At 43.4% G+C, this 23,381-nt stretch overlaps 1 protein-coding gene across 4 annotated transcripts in view; it reads right to left on the bottom strand.

Moving 5' to 3' along the window:
- WDFY4 (WDFY family member 4) overlaps window positions 1–23,381 on the bottom strand; it is a 613,830-nt gene that overhangs the window by 463,751 nt on the left and 126,698 nt on the right. For all 4 annotated transcript variants that reach the window (XM_033941175.1, XM_033941176.1, XM_033941173.1 and 1 more), the window contains exons 9-11: window positions 19,950–20,402; window positions 15,931–16,035; window positions 6,068–6,258 (exon numbers count right to left, since the gene is read on the bottom strand). In XM_033941175.1, the coding sequence (XP_033797066.1) occupies window positions 6,068–6,258; window positions 15,931–16,035; window positions 19,950–20,402 (749 nt within the window). The remainder of the gene's footprint in view (window positions 1–6,067; window positions 6,259–15,930; window positions 16,036–19,949; window positions 20,403–23,381) is intronic.

Here is a 23,381-nt window from a genome sequence, read left to right on the forward strand (position 1 = left end):
GAGGTCTAATAGGTAGGGCAGGGAGCTCCGCAGGAAAGGAGCGACAACGGAAGTTTTCAGTGTATTGGGGGGAAGCCCCTCCCAAACCCCCTCCCAAACTGGAGCATGCCTACTTACAAGTGTACTGGAGGGGTTTCCACCCCCTCCTCAAAACGCTCCTGGTAAGCTGTAAAAGCTCTGGAAACGGCGGCGCACAATTGTCCTCCACACAGGTGTTGGTGCGCCATTGTCGGCGCGCCATTGACCTGCACGCTTTAGTTACGGAATCGCAGATGACGGAGCTTGCAGGAATGGGACAGGAAAAGAATTTGTCCCCATGTCGTTCTCTAATCTACCATCTTGCTAATACAGACAATAGCATGTGGCATAGCTACAGAAGAGATGGTTTGGACAAAAAAGGTTGTGTTTTCATTGCAAGAGAAAGGGGTAAAACGCGGACCTCACGGACCTGGCGGATCTAAACCCGCACGTCCTTAAAAATCTGAGGTCCGTGCCCCTTGTAGTTAGTTTCTGGCTCCGACAGACCTCAGTGACAATTTAGCGTTGACTGTTCCATCTCAGCATAGGGAGGGAAAAGTATTAGGATCCGTCAGCGCTACAATGTCAACGAGGTCTGTCAGAGCCGATTTACTGGGGCTGCAGGAAACCAGTTTAAAGGATTCGTTTTAGAGCCGCTCCAGCACTAGCACTAGTCTCTGGCTCTGACAGACCTCGGTGACATTGTAGCGCTGACGGATCCTAATACTTTTCCCTCCCTATGCTGAGACGGATCCGTCAGCGCTAAATTGTCACCGAGGTCTGTCAGAGCCAGAAACTAACTACGGTACAAATGGCACGGAGCTCAGATTTTTAAAGACATGCGGGTTTAGATCCGCCAGGTCCGTCAGGTCCGTGTTTTACCCCTTCCCCATTGCAAGTGTTAGCAATCAAGAAAAACAGTAGAAGAGATGCTTCAAAATGTTCAGAGAGAACGGGACAAATATTTCTTTTAAGAATTTCAGTTCTCCCAAGGAATGACTTTTCACTTGAAATAACTTGAAGGGAAACAGTATCATAAACAAAAGAAAACCAATGAATCACTGGGGGAACTAATGTCTCAGGAACAGAGTGGAACTCCATAACTGTCATTCATGTTTCTAGGACAATGCATCAAAGGAGCAGCAAGTCACTGCAGTGAGAAAATTTAATAAATTCAAAAGGGAAGTAATCAGAATATTCCTGACACATTTCAGGAGAGGTCAGCAGTAACCGTATTTCATCTGGTTTTAACTCAGTTAGGGTTTAATTGTCTATGAGTTAGTGCTTCTGTGGCTTACATCTATAGAACTGACGTGTAGTGGAGAGCAGTAACTTTGTTAGCGTTAATAGAATTTAGTTCACATTCCATTATTGGTTATTCCTCATAATTTTCAGCATGTCACGCTGGAAGACTGGAGGGGTAATCAAATTAAGCTGGCGTTAACAGCTAAATATATATTAGCAAATCAATCTGAATTTGCGCATAACACAATCAGAATCCCAGTGGCTAAGATAATAAATTCACTTGCTTATTGCGTTTTAATCTCGTTATTATTTGCAACAATTAGGAAAAAAAATTGTTGGATTTATTTTTCACAGTTCAGGAGAAAACACCATTGAGCTTTTTTTTTGGCGCAGGGGAGGGGGGGTCCGGAAACTAACACAATATTTTATATGCAGCTGTTATATGATTAGGATAGCTACAAATCAAGTAATTTCATAAACGAGTGCTTCAAATATTTGGAAAAAAGGTGCATATTATAAGACTATTTTATATAAAGGAAACATAGGCCCTCTTTTACTAAGTTGCGCTAATCAGTTAGCGCACCTAAGTAAAAGAGGGGGATATTTGCCAATGTGGCTTCACAAAAGAGGCTCCTTTAAATTGTGAAAGCTATGCAACATTTATCTAAATAAGGTATCCAACTTCCAATCTCCTACATGGTCCATATTTGACCCACTATGGCTTCCTCAGGGAGAAGTTGCTCAAGCATGAAAAATGCACCCACTCTGCAGTTATATTTTCCTTCCATCAGCCCCCTCTTCACCTCCATGCATTCATTTGTGTGCCTTTAAGGGGGAAGTTACTAAACCGCTATAGACTATCACAGTTTACCACAGCTTCATTTACTGTGGGAGCACTAACAAGTTGTTAGGCTGCTACTGCATTAAATCTCACAAGCACAGGGCCTTATCATGTGATCAGGATTAATTCGTCAAGGTCCCCTAGGCACACAAGTACACTGGGCCCCCCCTGCCCCGTCCCGCTCCACCCCAACATGTGCCCAGGCGGAAACAGGAAGCTGCGTCAGAGGGAAGCTTTGGGCAAGCAGCACCGCTTGCACAATTACAGTTCCCGATGCCTTTCTTACCCACATTGCTTGCTTGTCTTATTTTCCGTCGATGGGGGGGGGGCTGTGTTGCCGATTGGGCCCGCGTTGCCGATCGATGCTGGAGGGGCCCATCGCCGTTTGGAAAAACAATGTTGATGCCCTCCTTCATCGGGCCCCCCCTGACCATTTTGGGCCCTAGGCACGTACCTACTTGGCCTATTGATTAATCCTGCCCTGGTCACATGTTCTTAAAGAGGCCAATACACAAAATAGGATCCCTCAACCTCCCTCAGCTGAAGACTTCACATATCCCCAGACACCTTCAAAGTAGAGAATGACACGGGGAAAACATTTGTCCCCGTCTCCGCCCAGTCCCCACATGCTCAGACCTTGTCCCCGCCCCGTCCCTGCGAGCTCAGTCCCTGTCTCCACCCCGTCCCCACGAGCTCGGTCCCCGTCCTGTCCCTGTAAACCATCTGATCCCATTCGCACAAGCCTTGAATAGTTATTTTACATTTGAACTTATTTTATTAAAGGATAACAAGAAACAATATTTTGTACAATTGTCATTTTATAAATATAAATACAGAGCAAAGGATCAACAAAACCCCTGTCTCCCCTCCCCTTCACAAATATCCCCTCCACTATCGAGAAATCTGAATAAGCCAAATTATTACAGAATGCTATACAAAAAAATCATGCTAACAGAATACCGCAATCACACACGACAGGAATAGTGTTAGGGGAATATAACTAGGGCAACTGCCCCCTGGTCAGAGAGAATCCTAAGCCAGCTGGAAGCTAAAGAAACATGGCCTGGGCTTTGTGGTCCCCAGTTATGTCTAATATCAGCTCTAGCAGGATACATATTTAAAATCTGATATATTCTAATCATACCATAGAAAATTAAATTATTTTTTTCTACCTTTTATTATCTCGTCATTTTATTCTTCAAATCATGTTGGTCTCAAGCACTGGTCTCTATTTTCTTTTGTCTTCTCTTAACTCAATTGCAAGGGTGTCCTGACCATTTGACATTTCTTCTTTTTCCATGCTCACCATCCATCTTCTATCTGAGTATGTATTGTTCCCCCATGTCTCCTATATGTAACTTTCAAGTATTTCCCCTGTGCCCATCTCCCTGCCTTCATCATGGCACTATTCTATGATAGCCTCCCTCTGTATACAGTATCACTCTTTTATATTCTTACTAGTCTTTAAGCCTGTTACATTAACGGGTTCTAGAATAGATGTGTGTGTCTGTCTTTCTTTCTCTCTCTCCCTGGCTGCTTTCTGTCTGTCTGTCTTTCTTGCTTTCTTTCTGTCTCTCTCTCTCCTTAGCTGCTGTCTTTCTTTCTTTCTTTCTTTCTTTCTTTCTTTCTTTCTATCTCTCTCTCTCCTTGGCTGCTGTCTGTCTGTCTTTCTTTCTTTCTGTCTCTCTTTTTCCTCGGCTGTCCACTACCACCCCTTGCCTGCTCCCCCTGTCTAGCAGTAGCTCTTCTCCTTTCCTTTTACCTCACCCATGTGCAGCAGCACCCCTTCCCTGCTCCCCATGTCCATCAGCAGCCTTTCTCCCTTCGTTTTACCTCCCCCCTGTCCAACAGCACCCCTTCACTGCTCCCCCTGTCCAGCAGCAGCAGCAGCCCTTCTCCCTTCGTTTTACCTCCCCCCTGCTCCCCCTGTCCAGCAGTAGGCCTTCTCCCTTCCTTTTACCTCCCCCCCCTGTCCAGCAGTACCTCTTCCCTGTGCCCCCTGTCCATTAGTAGGCCTTTCCTTTCCTTTTACCTCCCCCCGTCCAGCAGCACCTCTTCATTGCTCCCCCTGTCCAGCAATAGGCCTTCTCCCTTCCTTTTACCTTCCCCCTGTCCAGTAACACCCCTTACCTGATCCTTCTGTCCAGTAATACCCCTTCTCCTTTCCCTGCTCCCCCTATCCAGCATCCGCTAGCCTGGGCAGCCTAGGGGCTTTTGCTAGACCAGCCCACCTCGCATTATCGAAGCAGGGCTGCTTAGCAAATGCCCTGCGGCTGCTGCGTTTGCTGGTCCGGGGGTGAGAAGAGGCGTCCCGGCAGCAGCAGTGCAGGAGTCACACCGCCACCGCCGTTCAAATCTCTGCACGTGCCGCAAGCCGTTGCAAGCCGCCACATGCGCCACAAGCCTCCTCACATGCCACAAATTGAATTTGGCACGGAGGTGCACAGCACGGTGGCAGGGATCACAAAACCCTAAGCGCACATGCACACTTAGGGTTTTATTATAGAGGATGACCACCTGTCCAGAATCTTCGTTCTACTTTCTTATTCTCCCCCATGTCTAGCCATCTTCTCTCTGGGTCCATATACCCTACCATGTCTAGCATTGCCCCTCTGTGTCCTTATACCACCCCCATGCAGCATTCCACTTTTTGTCCCTGTTTCTATGCTCCCATCCATACACACCATCTTCCTCTTTTTGTATATCTTCCTGTATTCAGCTTCTCCCCTCTTACTCCCTTACACCAATGTGTCTCTCACACTCTATTTTTCCTCCCTCCATCTGCTATGTTCAATATTTCACTCACTCTTCCTTCATACCTTTGGTTCAGCTTTTCTCTTTCCCTTTCCTTCTCTCTCTTCCGCCCTGTACCTCTCTCGCTTCCCTCTAGTCCCCTTCCCATGGGTTCAACATCTCTATCTCTCTTAGAAGCTCTATCACCTCTTTGAAGTTTCCTGCACTCAGAGCTGCTCCGGAACCTTTTTCCCACCAAGCCCCTCCTTCTGATATAACTTCCGGTGAAATGGTCATTTTCTCTACAGGATTTTTGGATATGGTTTGTTTATTTATAATCCGCCTTTTACAAAGCGAAGTACAACAATATACACATAATAGTACTTCACAAACAGTTCAGACATCTTACAAAAAAATAGAAATATACATCATATTTAGCATAAAATCAAAATAAAATACCAGCCAAACTCGAACTTAGATGTCTTATTGAAAATTCCTCTCTCCTTATAGAATAACACACAGATGTGGATGCTAATTAACTGCAATAATTGGGCATTAGCACCCAGTTATTAATGATTCTGACCTCAGTATTCATTGAATTTGCACATACATCTCAGCAAGCAAATCTGGGCACTTTATAAAATTCAGGGGTAACTGCATGGTGTACTTTCGTAAAAGAGCTCCCCTTAATGTACCTGAATGTAACTCACCTTCAACTGCTTCTGAAAAAGTGTGTGCTCTGGTAAACCTAAATAAATAAACCCCAGCTCCTGCCAGACTCCTCCTCTACCTGCTCCAGCACTAACCAGATACTGCTGCTGTGATCTTCCCAGATTTTTAGCACCATTGTCCAGTTATGTTCAACTGAAAATTGGGGATCACCTGGTTTAGCCACACAGGGGCCTCTCTTGCCTAACTGAATTAATTGTTTGAAATATCTGCCAGGTAGCTTCAAGCGTATATAATCTCATTTTCAAAAGTAAGTTGCTATATGGTTTAAAATGCATGAATAACTTTACCCATTTGAGAAACGAGATGTAGTGCAGAAGTAATGCAGATAATAAACTTTTCATTGTCTGTTACATGTTTGTGCACAGCATTGCAAAAGTCTATTAGTGCTATAGAAATCATATGTAGTAGTAATAGCAGAGTAACATTTGGTATTGTTCAATGACTTACTTTTGTTTGGGATAAAAAAAAAGACAAAGGACAAAATCCAACTAGAACTACCTTGAGCAGATCCAGCTTATATTGCACTTCTCCTTGAACGGAAGAACACAGGGCCCCAATGATTGTACTCATGTACTCTTCAGTATTGATGACTGACAGCTGCTCCAAGATAGAGAGGGTATCTGCACGATAATAATCTTCATCCAGGAAGATCTTGATGTATGGAACCATACCATAGTCTTTTATAACCACTAAGGATTCAACAGACTAAGTTTATTAATCCTATAGCAGTCAATGTTAAATTTGAAAGTAAAAAAGAAATATGGTATTAGTCTATCATAATGAAAGATTAGGTTCTTACCTGGATAATCTTCTTTCAGTTAATCTACTATGGATTCCATATGTGTGGTGACTTATCTCTTCTCATGAACTGGGCTTGCAGAGTAAGAATATTTCCACCTTTGAACATCTGTTCTATAGAGGCAGCGCCCCAGTCTGCACCTCAATTAAGTCCCAAAGCAATCGAACTCCACTGGAACAAAAGACAAAAGAGGAGGAGCATGGAAAAACTCCCCACAAACATGCAATTTTGGTCTGCTCTTTAAGTTAGAAAACAAGAATTAGAAGAAAACATTATAACAATTTAAACGCATGAAAAACAAACAGGAGAAACCGTCTTCACACCAGTGAGAAGCAAGAAACAACAATAAAGGTGACCAATTGGTGCTCAATCTCTTTTATTTTGGACCAGACTCGACATGATCATATCCTGCCTCAGGAGTCTTACTGTGGAATCGTGAAAGATAAGATGTACAGATTCACATACTCCTATTGTTGAAGAGTTGACATTGAACCACTTTCAGTTTCACTTTGATGCGGTTAGTGTGGCACATACTGTCAACTTAAGTGGTTGCAGTTTGCAGTACATACCGTCTAAGTGTTTTTCATGATTCATTGTCAACTCTTATCTATCACGATTCCACAGTACAACTCCTGAGGCAGGCCCTTTTGCTAACAATTTAAACACAACCATAGAGAAACAACCTGATGTGTGCAACTGGCACTAACATTAAGGGAGCCAGAGGCTAAGGAATACACTTACACATCCCAGGTTTCTAGGCATGTAGTCATTTGGCAAATAGGATAAATCCAGGCCTGGAATACAAAAATATTTGAGACAGAAAGCAGGTGATACAGAATAGACAGAGGGTGGGCCATACGGAATCTGTAGTAGATTAACTGAAAGAAGATTATCCAGGTAAGAACCTAATCTTTCATTCAGTTGCATCTACTCCAGATTCTGTAAGTATGGTGAGGTATCAAAGCAATTTCTGATGTCTAGGGAGGGACAGCCTTTCCCTGCCACATAATCTATACTTTCTTTCTCTGCCAATGGGTATAGCAGCAGCAGCCCTGATCCCCCAAGCCAGGGCCTCAAATTGTTTCTTAACAACCATGTCCACCCTGAGGTCCTATGCATCCTTCAGCATGACACCACCTTCGCTTGGGTGACCACCGAATCCACCTTCGGCTGGGTAAAGAACTACTGGAACTCAGGTGCCATGGGATAAAGCCTAGCCAGGATCTTAGCAACCCTCAGGATCCCTCTGTGGTTTCCCACTGTTCTGTGGCCAACACAGTAATGTACAGATGAGCCAGAAAGAAGAAGGTTTGGTCATTAATGCCACTCATGATTGTGCATTTGGAAGTGAAGGGCTGCATTTCTAGCTTCAACTCCGACACCGCATCAGAAATAAAGTGGTGAACAAAGACCGACCTGAAAAGGTCGTGAACACGAGGATCGTCTCCTTGGTCAGGAGCCATGGATGCCTCACAGCTGCCAATCCCAAAAAGGGAACTGGACTTCAGACTCAGAGGACTGAATCAGAATCCTGGGCCAAAAACGACATGAAATCCGACATGTCATCCAAGCCATCATGATCCAAAAGGTCACTGGAGCTAGAGGCCAGTTTGCTTACATGAGAAGCAGACACCGGAGGAGAATCCGCTCCCTAGATCAAAGGCTATGCACCCACAGATTGTGCCACCTCTCCTAGACATGTCAGCAAGGCTCTCCACATGAGATTTATAGATTCCCAGGAGAAGTTCAGTGCAGGGAAAGTAAAGGAAGCCTGTAAGTCCTCCGCCTTGGCACTCATGGGGTCTTCAGATGCCATGAACCTCCTTCTCGCATCAACACGAGTAAAAGGTCCAGGATGATATTTTGAACCAATATCCCAGACCCATAGCGGTTCACCAGCCCTGGAGGATGAAGATGAGGCTAACCTTGAGCCTCCCGCCCCTCCCTCGCATGCATTCCAGCACAAAGTACATAGATGCTCTTCCGCCAGTAACTTGGCACAAATTTGACATGAATTTGCATCCTCACCCCCTGAGAAGTCCATCCCAGTTGATTGGGAGCATAATCAAGGGGGTTTTAGGCAGATAGAGGCTTTTGTAAAAAAAAAAGATTGCTTGAAATCCAAGATGGCTGCCACAGTAAAATCGTGCCAAAAACAGCCTGTGGAGACTTTTAGAAAAGTTCAAACACATAGAAAAAGGTAGACCTGTACTCTAACTCTAGGAACCCTCAAACTTGGGATTTTCTGACCCAACCCAATTCTTAATGCAGCTGAAAGATGGAAAGGACTTTTCTGTCTCAGATACTTCCAGCAACTCTCCCAGACCACGGAATCTTCAGGCTGCAAGACAGATGGGCTGAACTCTATCCCACCATGGACCTCAGAGCATGACGAGGGTGAGTAAATATGCAGCCAGCATCTTGATATCCTGAGGGTTCTTACTCAGAGCACTCACAGCCTGTATACAAGCAACTGAGAAATTCAGATGGTGAGCTGGCTCCCAGGGGAATGGAGCCCAAGCCCCCCCCCCCTAAAAAAAACAACACAGCAGTCTGGCTCTCCAGGTCCGCCCAAAGGCTTGCCCTGCAGAACTGCAAACTGGCACAGTGGATCTTTGTCCTTTATCAGGCAAAGAATCTCCAAGAATGGGGTTTCAGGGCACCAAAGCCTCAGAAAAAAAAAGAACTTTAAATGCATGAAAGCAAAAAAAAAAAAAAAGCTAAGCAGAGTAAATGAGAACACTTCTGCACAGTTTGCATGCAGAGAAAAAACAGAGGTATGGACTGGGGCTCCGCCTCTATAGAGGAAATGTTCAAATCTGTAAGTATTCTCACTCTGCAAGCCCAGTTTGCAGGAAGGGATAAATCACCACATGTATGGAATCCAGAGTAAATATAACAAATAAAATTAATACCATGAAAATCAGCAGAGTCATTTGGCAGAAATGCTAATCATAAATCAACTGTATAAAAGGTATCACTTCTTTGCAACTACTCAGGGCCAGCTTAACCATTGGACCAGGTGATGCTCTAGCCCAGTGCACTGTTGACTAAGAATGCCAAAATGCCCAGTGTCTGACCTCACCTGGTCTACAAGTTAATCATTTTCTGCACTACCACCACCCCAGTCAATTCTCCCCTTCACTCTTCTTTCTCCCCACAGGTCCAACACTTCTTCCTCACCTCTCTCAGTTCACTTCCCTACGGTCCTGTAAAGTTTATGTTGGTTGCCAGCAGCAACAACAGGAGTATGACAGACTGTTTCTGGCCAGCCCCTCTACTGCATCCTGTCTCCTCTATTTAATTTCCTATGAGCGGGGTGCAGCAGAGGGAAGCCCCAGGGGGTGGCCGAAGTCAGCCTGTTATGCTCCTGTTGCTGCTGCTGCTGGCAACCAACATAAACTTTACAGGAGCACAGGGGAGGCAAAGAGGTGAGGGAGCAGTGCCAAACCATGGGGAGGGGTACAGAAGAAGGGGAAAGAGAGTAGAGGGGAGAGATGCTACACCCACAGGGGAGAGGTGGAAGGAGGGAGGAGGTGGCAGAAGAGATGCTATGGAGAAGGGTGTCACCGAAGCAAGTTGGCTCAGGGCACCGCTATCCCTTGATCAGCCCTGCAACTACTTTAGGGGTCTGTTTTACTAAACTGCAGTAAAATCTGGGCTTAACACACTTTAACACGAGGCTTTCCCACACACTAAGGCCAGATTTAAAGTGACATGCTTTAATTATTTTTTTTTCCAGTCATTTGTGCATGGACTCAACACAAGTACACAATCTCTTTTATCAAACATATAGTAACATAGTAGATGACAGCAGATAAAGGCCCGAATAATCCATCCAGTCTGCCCAACACATGCATTATCGACTTCTCTGCTCTTCCCAACTTCACTCCAGGGAAAACCTACCTGCTGATTGTGTACAAGTAAGGGCACACTTTCATTACATGCACTTTCTACGTGTATAAGCAGTCATGTGATTTTATAAGTCTTTTTCTGCACATAAAACAGGCTTTACACACAGAAAAAGCTTTAAAAACTACTCCACCTATAGATTGGGAAACAAATTTTAAGTACAATGTTTTCACTGCACCAGCTTAATAGATGTGTCACATGAAATTAGTAAAAAGCTGTCACCAACTACCTGTCTGTTAACCTTCACTTTTTATTAAATCAAAATTGAAGGAATATGGAGTACATAAGAACATAAGAACATAAGAAGTTGCCTCCACTGGGTCAGACCAGAGGTCCATCCTGCCCAGCGGTCCGCTCCCGCGGCGGCCCATCAGGTCCGCGACCTGTGAAGTGGTTACTGACCAATTCAATAACCTACCTCAAGTTCTATCTGTACCCCTCTATCCCCTTATCCTCCAGGAACCCATCCAAATCTTTCTTGAACCCCTGTACAGAGTTCTGGCTTATCACCTCCTCTGGGTAAAAAAGAACTTCCTAGCATTTGTTCTAAACCTGTCCCCTTTCAATTTCTCCGAGTGACCCCTAGTGCTTGTGGCTCCCCACAGTTTGAAGAATCTGTTCTTATTCACTTTCTCTATGCCCTTTAGGATTTTGAAAGTTTCTATCATGTCCCCTCTAAGTCTCCTCTTCTCCAGGGAGAACAGCCCCAGCTCTTTTAACCTGTCAGCGTATGAGAAATTTTCCATACCTTTTATCAGTTTAGTCGCCCTCCTCTGCACTCCCTCGAGTACCGCCATATCCTTTTTGAGGTACGGCGACCAGTATTGAACACAGTACTCCAGGTGCGGGCGCACCATTGCGCGATACAGCGGCATGATGACTTCCTTTGTCCTGGTTGTGATACCTTTTTTGATGATGCCCAGCATTCTATTTGCTTTCTTTGAGGCTGTCGCACACTGTGCCGATGGTTTCAGTGATGTGTCTACCATCACCCCCAGGTCCCTTTCAAGGTTACTCACCCCTAGTAGTGTTCCCCCCATTTTGTAGCTGAACATCGGGTTCTTTTTCCCTACATGCATGACCTTGCATTTCTGTACGTTAAAACTCATTTGCCACTTGTTTGCCCAGTCTTCCAGTCTCGTTAGGTCCCTTTGCAGGTCTTCACAGTCTTCCGTGTTTCTAACCCTGCTGCAGAGTTTGGTGTCATCAGCACAGCTTCTACATCCAATATGGATATTTTGTTGTAGGCTAATATATTTAATTTACGTATCTTTTTTTTTTTCTAGTGGTCCCTAGAAAAATTTGCTAAACTACCAAAAGGATTTTGAGATAAGTGCTTGAATGTGAATGAAGGGAGTTTTTTTTATGCCAGTGACAAATACAGAGCCTTTTATGACTAAAGTAATTTGAGCTTACTGAGGCTTTTTCCTCCCATTGTATTAGCAGCATTGGTTTCAAACCTCCCCCCCCCCCCCCCCCCCCCGATATTCAGCTGATAGCAGTCAGGTTTTGCTTTTTTTTAATTCGGACTGTCATTGGCAAGATTAGCCCCACCCCCCAATATTTAGTACCACAACATGTCTGATCACTGGCACTGAATAAGGGAGCTAAATTATATGTGGATGGCTGCTAGAGCCTAAGTGGGTCCCCGCCAATATTCAGCTGGGACTTACGTAAGACTGTATCTACATTAAATGTCAAGAGCAGAGGCATGGAATGTGGACAAATCAAAAACTAGGATCCAGCCGCTCTATCCTTCCCCTCCCAGCATGTCAGCATAATTTTCTTTCTCTCTCTCTCTCACTCCCTCCATTCAAGCCATTTATAACAATTTTCTCCAACCAGTCTCTCTTTTCCCTCAGCCCATCTGTATCATACTCTGTTCCCCCCAAAATGTTTTCATTTCCCCCACCAACCCCCTCCTCCATCCTCCCTCTGTATTATGAGTATTTAATTTATTTCCTCCTGCATTGGCATAATTTGATCCCGGACTCTTCGATCGGCCGATCAAAATCTACTGACTATACCTTCCATCAAAGAATTCTATTACACAAGGAAAACTAACTTCTCTGTCGTAGCTCTTACTCTATGGAACGCCATGCCACCTCAACTCCGCCTTGAAAATTCACTTGACAAATTTAGGATTAAACTAAAAACATTCCTATTCAAAGACGCTTACCATAGCATTTAAATATTTCCTCTCCAACAGTTAGCAAACTAAATACGAACCGCTTTTAAGAAGCGATCCTTTTTCCTGATGTCATATCCTTCCCCTCTCCTCCGCTCCTTTTAATTTTGTTTTTTTTTAACGATGTAATTATTAATTTTCCTTTCTCCCTTTACCCCCAAGCTCACGTTCGTTCTTGTAATTTGTCCATTTAATATTTACACTTCCCCTCCCCTCATAATAATTTAATTTTAACTTTTTATTTATTTATTTTTTTTAACATTGTAAACCGGCCAGGTGTTCTTCGATGGTCGGGTATAATAAAATTAATAAACTTGGAAATTGAAACTTTATATTTGGGGGCAGGGAATTTAATTGCTCTTGGCCTGGTATATTCCCTAAATTTTTTTTTTAACAACTTGTTCTGCTTCTCATTTTCCCATTTTCCAGCTTTCTATTTTCTTCTGCTCTCCAGCAAGGTCCAATGTACTTTCCCTTAGTTACTTACCATTCTATGGGGCTCATCCATCCCTTTACTGATTCCTATTCTCACTCTCCTTTACAAGTAAGACTTCCTTTAGTCTGTAGATTTAACAAATTTTCAGTTTATGACTTCCCATTGACCACAGGCTTGAATCATTTCCTTGCTCTGCTCTCCCTAGTTTTAGGCACAGTCCTGTTTTTAATCACTGGTTTCTCATCTCCTTTTGAACTGCAACATTTACCCCTGGCATTCACAGATTCCAGACCAAAGGCCACCTTTCTGTCATTACTACTACTACTTATCACTTATATAGTGCTGAAAGGCATACGCAGCGTTGTACATTTTGACATTTATAGACAGCCCCTTCTCGGAAGAGCTTACAATTTAACTTGGACAGACAGACATGACATATAGGGTTGGGGATACAGAATCCAAGGTGAAAGGAGTTAGAAGTTGAAAGCACTCTCAAAGAGGTGTGCTTTTAACTGAGCCTTGAACACTGCCAGAGATGAAGCCTGCCGTAGGGATTTGGGCAACTTTTTCCAAGCATACGGCACAGCAAGGCAGAAAGGACAGAGTCTGAAGTTGGCAGTTGAAGAGAAGGGCACAGATAGGAGGGACTTACTAGCTGAGCGGAGCTCATGGAAGGGGATCATAGGGGGAGATAAATGAAGAGAGATAGTGAGGGGCAGCTGAGTAAGTGCATTTGTACATCAGTAAGACGAGTTTAAATTGTAGTTTGAAACGGATGGGAAGTCAATGAAGCGACATTAGGAGAGGGGTAACGTGGTTATAGCGTCTCTCCTGGAATATAAGTCATGCAGCTGAATTCTGGACGGATTGGAAGGGAGCGAGATGGCTACTCAGAAGGCTTGAGAGTAGCGAGTTACAGTAGTCTAAGCGCGAGATGATGAGGGCGTGGATAAATGCCATCAGATTCTTTGTCAAATGCTCATCCTAAGCTTTAGAAGCCAGCAAGGATCACTGTTTGAAACCTCAAAGATTGCATGCTGAGTGGGAGAACGTGCTCTAGCAGTCTGGGGCATAGGAGCATGCACTCATACTAAGCCACTGTGTTCTAGGCCAGCATTTTTCAACTCGGACCTGGAGTACCCCCTTGCCAGTCAGGTTTTCAAGATATCCACAATAAATATGTATGAAAGAAATTTGCATATAATGGAGGCAGTGTATGCAAATCAAGTTTATGCATATTAAATGTGGATATCCTGAAAACCTGACTGGCAAGGGGGTACTCCAGGAGCAAGTTGAGAAATACTGTTCTAAGCTGCCTGCAAGATATTGCTCTGGTAGCCAAAGAACAAGCATCCAGCTTCAGGAACTGAGTTGAGACCTGGGAGATGGTTGTAGAGTTTTACCAAGAGCAAAGAGGGGAGCATGGATTCAGCAGTTAACCCTCTGTGACCCACCTAAGGGTCCAGCTGAACCTATAAGTCACTTTACATTGAATAAAATTGATACTATTAGCTATTTTATAGTGAGTTTTTATGACTTTGTACAGCGACTTGTGTTCCTTGAAAGGTGAGAAATTATGTTTATTTTTTTATTTGTGAGCCATTCAGCCCAAGTGCACAGCTGGTGGAATCAGGATCAGCACCCCTCCAGTATCACTCTTTCATCTTGGGCCATTGCTGCTGCTTTCCTGAAGCAGAAGCAGAGGTGAAAAACTAAAATAGCTTTTTTGAGGACTTGAGATTGTTTGAGTAGAGATTTATTATTACGGAAATAACTTTCCTTTTTATTTTCTTCTCTTAAATATATGTATGATCAGACAATCTTTCTGTACAAAATGTTTGATTTTGTTAAAATTTAAAATTGATAAATAAAGAATTTAAAAAAAAAAGAAAAACTAAAATAGCTGTGGGACCCTCTCATACAAACCTGGTGCTGCCGGCCCGCCCTCTCCAACATCACTTCTTCTTCGAGGGCATAGCCAATAGCCTCAGATATGTATGAGAAAGTCCCGCAGCCGGTTTGTTTCAGTTTGATGCTGCTGCTGCTGCTTCAGGAAAGCAGCGGCAGCGGTGGGGATGCTAGGGAGCAGACGCTAGTGGATATGGGTTGGGTGAGAGAGAGAGGGTGTAAACACTAGTGGAAAAAGGATGGGGGAGAGAGGGGATAGTCAGTAGTGGAAGTGGAGTGGGAGGAGAGAGGGGGCAAAAACTGGTGAAAATGGTTTGGGATGGGGAAAAGGGGTAGATTTTGTATAGGTGGGAAGACTGATTCTAGATAGAACAGGGGAGAGAGGGCAGATGTTGTGGGGTGGAGTACAGAGAGGAGGGAGATGATGGAACTGGGGAAGCGAAAGGGAAGGTGCTGGATGGAAGGTGATGGGGAAAAAGGGAGCCGGAATTGTATAGAAGGGGAGAGATACAAAGAGGATGGAAATATTGATGGAAAGGGAAAGGGGGAGATGCTGAATGGAAAAACAAGGGAGAGATAAGCTGTATAGAAGGAGGGAGAATGAAGCCTGGATAGAAGAGGGGAAAGAAAAGAGGGAAATGATGGTGAAAGGGGAGAGAAGGTACAGACTGTATGTAAGGGGGAAGAGAAAAAGGAGGAAGATACTGATGGAAGGGGAGAGAGAGTTTGGATATGCTGAGTGGAAAGGGGGAGAGGAGGCAGACGCTGTATAGAAGAGGGGAGAGGAAGAGGGCAGAGTTAGTGAAAGACTGGGAATAAGGGGAAGTAAAATAGGAGAGCCAGGGTAAGGGAAAGAGAAGGAAAGCTGCCAGTAGACTGTAAAAAAGAAGGAACTTGAAGACTAGATAGTAAGAATGAGTTAAATCTGGACAGAGGCAGAAAAATAAATTGAAGAAAGTCAAAAAGAAAAGGAGGAAAGAAAAATTCTGGTTTAACACAATGTCAACATGAGGTTTTAAATAGCCTAAGGTCAAGCAAAATAGTCACATCCTCCCAAAATTTTTCTCTCAGCTGCTTGTGCTAAATATGTGCACATTTTGAACTCCTCCTCTTCTTACCAGTATTTCTGACAGACCGTAGAATAAGGGTGGCCACAACCTTCAGTCTTACAGACGTCAACTCCCTCTCGCTTTCCTGCTCATTAGGACAATCTTTGGACCCAGCTGTAAAAAAAGAAATACAGCCTCAACAGTATCTTTAAAAAAAAAACCAGGAAATCAAATAACATGAAAATAAATATAAATGGGGAAAGCTTATGATCTACAGAAATTATATAGCCAATCTATTTTTAAACAGATTTATCCATGTAATTTACCTGTCTATGTCTAACAAAGAAAAATGGCAGTCCTAACTTTATACAGATGACGTGACGTGACATGACGTGACGTCCTATTTTTCAAAGGACCTGGAGAGAGGAATTTACATGTCCAGATCGAGACATGGAGAATTCCCACAGTATTTTACAAGAGGCTCAGCCAAACAGCTTCTTGTAAAATACAAATTGATGGAGGACTGTATGTCTGTGTCTCTTCTTATCCAGCAGAGGCAGCTACTTTAAAGTTGTATGGGAGGGAAAAAATACACATCTAACACACCCTCCTGGGGGCGGGGTGGGGAGGGGTGTGGCATGCGGGAAAGAATGAGCATCTTTCCCACTGCTGAGGGGAAGGGTCACTGCTGTGAGGGGGATATTTGTGGCGGGAAAGAGTGGGCATCTCTCCTGCTGCAGGGGGGGGGTTCGCTTGGCAGCGGGAGAGATTGAGCATCTCTCCTGCTCTTGTGTTTTGGTGTGTTTTTTTTTCTTTTTGCATTTATTCTGCGCATGTGCCCATCACTATCACCAGCGATGGGCACATGCAAATTTAGCGTTTTTTGGAGAATGACTCGCTTTTTAAAATTTGCTACCAGAACGGCTGTGATAGCAGCCCGTCGTTTTTTAATGCATTTTTTTAAAGAATCTAGGCCTGAGTCTATACCAGGGCCGTCACACCATTTCTTGGTATCTTTTCTTCTTGCTATTGGATTTTGCAGTGATATTTCTGATATATACTTTTATATCCATTAGGTTTATTCCTATTTTACATTTTTATTCTTTAGCATTTTGGATGGAATTTAGCATTTCTATTTCTTGTGGCTCAACCAGTCCCAATTTGCCCTCTTTTATCTACCGGTAGCTCTCGGCACCCATATGCTTTTCCTCTACCATTTGCTTCATACTCACGTGCCATCCTTGCTATGTCCTTTCAGCCCCTTTATGAGATTTCATTTACGCCCTTTGCATCTACATATCAGATCTTTATTCACATCTAGCAGTTCATGTTTTTAATGAGCAAAATATACACATTCATCCCTCACCAGCTCACTTTGTTTTCACCATTCTTCTATTTATCTTATGCCTCACATGAGCACCACATAATTCTTGCACATATTACATGTATACATATTATGCTTACATATTCTTATAGGACCCCGGAAGAAGGTTGTTTTATACTGAAACATGGACCGGGTCCATGTCACAGACCTTTTACTGTGCATTACTTGGATTTGTCAAGTATTTGTTTCACTTTTACTTGTGAAGACTTTTAACTGTTTACAATAAACTGGTTGTTGAGATCATCGTTTACACAGTTCTGTTTTACTTTTGGTTGTCTCCCTCTTACTGTGGAACCTTTTCGTGAACTCTCCTTGTTTCTCAGATGTATATGCCAACATATAGGTTTTGTTCTTGTCTATGTAGATTCCTCCTTATAAGACGGGGAACTCATTTTAAAATAGTAAGCCCACCTGGACCCCCATTTTCCCTGCCCCTACCATGCTTCTTGGCAATATAAACAAGGTGAGTATTACCACATGCAAGTAGCCACCTTTCTAAAATCATTTTTACACAGTATGTCAAGCTACATATTTAAAAGCCTGCTATTTACTAGTGGAGATGCATTTAAATTAAAGGCCATTACATTAGGACAGCAATCTGACTATAGCAGAGTCCAGTCCAGACTTTCCTGGAGCCCTGCATACATGTACTCAAAACAGCATAGACACTCGTGGAAGGTACAAGGGAAAGCTTTTATTTATACAGTAGAATCTCAGTTAAACAGGTCCCTATATGGCTGCCCTATGTGTGCACAAACTTATTTGTTTAGTGACACCATAAGCATACAGAAGAAGCACTCCTATGAGCAGGGCTGGAGTAGAAGTGGCTCATATGCAAATCCTCTTGCAATTTCAAAAGTATGCCCCCATAAATCTGTAGTGTAAATCTGTGTGAATGATAGAAGGCCTACTGGTAAAAAAATGACTGTACTCCTTAAGGGTAATTCAATAAACTGGATGCTTACATTTATGCATGCATTATGTGTGTAAATATTTAAACACTAATAGAAACCAATACAAAAGAATGCAGAAAAATACTGTTAATAACTAAGCACACTTCTAGGTGTGACTGACAAACACATTATGTGCACACACATGCACATAAATGCCAATATTCTGCCTTAGCACTATTCCATAAATACCCACCTAACTTGCATAGCACATATTTGCAAAGGGGGCATGGACAGGGGTAAAGCATGGGCGGGGCATAGGCAAGGCTCCCATTTATGTGGACAACTTACAGAATTCTGTAAATTACATGCATCTTGGCCACATTTAGGTACCCACATTTATACCAGATCTATAGACAGCAAAAACGTGGCTTCAGTGGCTGGGAGGGTAAGACGGACTAGATGAGCTTTAACAGAGTTTTCAGTAGTTGGAACCTAAGAACAGTACTGGGCAGAGCTTTGAATTCTTGCCCAGAAATAGCCAAGACGAAGAAGAAAAAAACAACAACAAATTTTTAGATTGAATCAGGTTGGGTAGACTAGATGGACCATTCAGGACTTTATCTGCCATCATCTACTATGTTACCTCATGTTTGGTATCCCGAAACCAGGTTGCATTAGTAATTTGTGATGGAATCGAGATGCCTCAGTTTCGTTATAGAATAGTCTCTTACACAATTCTGGTGCCTAGATGCAACTTTCTGAGTGTTAATTCTGTAATGGCATCTGGCACCCTGATTCCATCACATAATGCTAGCGTTACATTGGCATCTCTGCAGCGGTATTTAGGTATGCCCACTTATGCCATGTCAATAGCCGGTGCAAATGCACACACCCTAAATGTTGCACTTTACAAGTTATCCAAATCAATGTTGGACCTGCCCATGCCTTGCCCATGTACCTCCATCTGTACATACTCCATCATACATTTACATGCTAAGTGATTTGAGGACTATGATTTAAGAATACCCTGTAGCACCTTCTAGCACTTGCGAGCATAACTGTAAGGTTCACACACATACTAGTATTCTATAATTTTATGCAAACACTTGACAAATAAAATGTAGATGCCAGGTTATGGAATAAGGGGATAAATAACTTGCCTAAGGTCACAAATGGCCAGATTCCCTAAACGGCACCGTTAGCAGTGACTGTTTAGAAAATGGGTGCTCACCGCATGTCAATCACGCAACGGCGCCATTTAGAGAATTGCGGCCCTGACGAAAGTAGGCGCCAGAAATGTAGGCCAGGGTTTTACAGGCCTACATTACCGGCACCTACTTTCGATGAGAATTGTGTCATAGAGGTGCTTACCAGCGCCCTCGTCAACTTCTGGCATAATCCATGCCTATTTTACACGTAGGCACCGGTGGGCACCTCTATGGACGGGAGCTGGCTGCCTTTGGTTGTAGGCGCTTGCAAGTGCCTACATTTTAACTAGGTTTTAAACAATGTGGTCAATTACCAAGTTGTTCATCACCAATTAAACCATTTAAATTAGGTGGTGGTAGGGCGCCTAACTTTCGGCACAGTTTTGAGAATTTGGGCCAAAGAGTATCAGTGGGATTTGAGCCATTGTTTTCCTGGTTCTAAGCCCACTGTCCTAACCATCAGGCTGGCTCTGGTGGATATAATACACATTAGCGTCATTAATGTGCGCCTATAGTAAATGACTTGTTTGATGATTACAAGTTATATGTCAAGGAACAATAATCTATCGCAAATGGCTGATTTGAAGTGAACCATTAGAATACCTGATTTCCTGAGCAACTTGGCTTGTTTCCGTAAGAAGGCTAGAAGCATTCCCAAAAGTCCAGAATCTCTGAAGATATCACTGAAGAGTTCATCCTTCGTGGTGATGCTCTTTATACATTCCAGAGCCGCTACTGTACAGTGCCACGAGCAGTTCTCCTTTATCAAAACCTGAATTTTTTTCAGAACTTCATGAGGGATGTAGGAGAGTTCAAAGACCACGTACTCAATTAACTGGAAAAACTGGAGCTGCACGCTAGGTGGTTTCAAGTGAATGGCCTCGGCAAACTGTGAGATGGGCTGCAGCGTCCATTCCAGGATGAAGAAATTCAGCTTGTCCCGTCCCCAGATTGTTTTGATAGCGGACAATATTTTTCTGCACAGAGACACATCATTGCTCTTCTCAAACACAGACTGCAATACCTGAAATGCCTGCAGGTTTTTTACAGTAGTTTCTGGGAAAAAAAAAAAAAAAGATTTAAAAAAAACCAGTGTTACTGTAGTTAATTAATATAGGATAGGACAAGGTTCCCCTGATATTTAAATACCAAGGTCAGTGCTGACTTCAATCGCTGACAAGTGTCTAAATGTATACCCAGATATTCAGTGCTGGACCATATTTGGATACCAGAGCTGAATATCCAAATTTAGGGTGACGACTGAAAGTTATTTGAGTACCGCCAATATTCTGTTAACTATCCAAATAAGGACAGCACAGTAGGTAAATATCACATAATTTCCAACTGTCTTGGCTTTACCCGAAACAACCCTGACACTATCAAGATAGAGGGTAATTCTCTTAACAGGCTGCCCACTATAGCTACTGATTATAGTATCTATTTTAAGCATATTATAGAAAGAAAGTAGATGCCAGCTTTTTTGTATATAATACTAGTGAAATGATGTGAGCACTTATATAAGCCCAATGCCTGGCATAAATGATTGTGCCTAGATATCACTACACACACAAGTAAATGCTAGCACACCATAATTTACACACATACCTGTGTGCTCCTCCCAAACTCCGTCCACGTGCATGCCCACCAACAAAGTAAGCACCATTAAATCAGGACACCTACTTTCCCACTAGTCAGTATTCTAAAATACTGCCTTTTACACTTCCTAACACTAGGTAGCTTTTTATACAATCATCCTATACAATCATCCCCATAGAGCGGCAATAGTCAATGAAGATTTTCAGAGCCATTACCTGGATAATATGCTGCTGAAAAATCAGTGACTAGTCTCAGCTAGACTAGACTCTTACCAGGTCGGAACCACTCCTATCTGGATAACTCTCAATGAATATTAACCCCAATATTTTTACTAACTTCTGAGCTTAGAATATTTGCAAAATTACCTCTCAAGAAATCTTTTGATCTACCAACTGTATCTCATTCTCCAGTCTAATGGCATTTACAAGCACATGCACGTCACCCTGGGTACTATACATTTAGAGAAGGGGTTCTCAACCCCTTCCTTGAGCATAGGCTTCACTACAGGATGGCAAGTGCTCCCTCCCCCTAAATTTGCCTTGCCCTATCTAAAACTGATGCACTTCCCTGTCCTCTCCCATCTTGCGGGTCCAGTCTCTCTCCCCTCACTCTTGAAATTAAAAACTCATTGTGGTTACCAGCACTGTTTAGATCAGGCCTTCTTCTGGCCAGCTCCGCAGTCTATCACAATTTCCTTTACCACACAGGTGGCTAGAGGAAGGGCTAATTTATCTGCTGCTGGCAACCTCCACAAGTTTTTTAACTCGGGAGTGAGGCGAGAGAGACAGGACCCAAAGAATGAGGAGGAAGAAGGTAGGGAAGGTGATTAGAGAGCCATGGAAAGGAATGGTGTTGGAAAAGAGGAACAATACCCAGGGAATGGAAAAGGGGAATGACTGCTGCACCTGAAGGGATAGGATTGGGGAGAGGAGTCTGCTGCATGTAAAGGGATGGGATTGGGGAGGGGGTCTGTTGCACGTGAAGGGATGGGATTGGGAAGGGAGGTCTGCTGCATGTGAAGGGATGGGATTGGGGAGAAAAGTCTGATGCACGTGAAAGGATGGGGTTAGATGTGGGGTCTTTTGCATGTGAAGGGATGCACATGATGGGAAGGGGGAGTAATGCTGCACTTGAAGGGAAGGGGGAAGGCTGCACCTGAAAGAAAGGGATGGGAAAAAGGGATTGCTGCATGTGAAGGGAAGGGATGGTCTCCCTTAGACTGCATATGAAGAGCAGGGATAGAAAGGGAGGGAAGATTGTATGTCAAATGTGTCAAACACAAGGCCCGCGGTCCGAAGTCTGCCTGGCCTTTTTATGTGGCCCGCAGCAATGCTCCCAAACTGCCCCTTTTCACAGCCCAGCATGTCCTCCCTCCCGTACCAGTCCAATGTCGCTATCACACCAGAAAGTCTGCCGGCTTTGGCAGCGATTCGGCAGTGTTGTCTGTGGCTCTCCCTCCTGCCTTCCATCTACCACAGTCCACCTGGGCGGAAACAGGAAGTTGCGTGTCATTGGAGACAGATGCGGCAGGCAAAAAGCAGGAGGGGTTGCCACGTACACCACTGCCGAATCACTGAGGCTGGCAGACTCCTCGGCTTGGCGGCGACATCAGACCGGCGCTGGAGGGAAAGACACCAGGCTGTGAGGAGAGAGGGACTGGCGCTGGAGAGAAAGGCAAGCTGGGCTGTGAGGAGAGAGGGATCGGCACTGGAGGGAAAGGTATGCTGGGCTGTGAAGACAGCGAGATAAAGGGAGAGAGGTTGGACCTGGGGTAGTTTTGTTGCTTTACTTAGAATCAAGTAGTATTGTAACTGTATTGATAAAAGTTTATAAATAGGAAATGGAAATAAGGCAATTTTTTGGACTAAACCCCTTTCCTCAGGTCAGGACAGGATACTATAACAGCAGTATACTGTATTGTTTTGAAGAAAAATTTGGCCTCTGAAAGCTAATTGAAAAATGGATTAGTCCAATAAAAGGGTATTTTCTTATTTCTCATTATTTGTTTTATTTTTATTTGTTAATTTGTAAAGTGGTAATTGTTATGTATCAGTTTTTTCAAATTTACATCTACTGTCTTTATATTTTGCACAGTATTAGGGGACATGTGTCACTGTTTTTGTGGTGTTGTGGTGCTGCATTGTATGCAGAGTCTGGTTTCTTGGCGGTTCAGTTTAACTTTTGTCTACATATTTCTATTTTTAGTTTGTGATTATTCCATATTGGGTGAAGGTGTATCTCTGTTCTGTGTGTATGAAAAGGACATAGTTTTCAGTTGGCATTGACTGCAGGATCAATTGACTGTGCAGGATCTGGCTTGTTTAGTTTTACAATGTATGTGTTGGTGTTCTAGTGCTCACTGCAGTGTTTAAGATGCTGCCTTTTCCTAGGTACACTTTTGTGCGATATGTGGATTATTACTAAAAATCATATTTTTCA

The sequence above is a fragment of the Geotrypetes seraphini genome, chromosome 4 (assembly GCF_902459505.1).
Source record: "Geotrypetes seraphini chromosome 4, aGeoSer1.1, whole genome shotgun sequence".
Classification (NCBI taxonomy): Eukaryota; Metazoa; Chordata; class Amphibia; order Gymnophiona; family Dermophiidae; genus Geotrypetes; species Geotrypetes seraphini.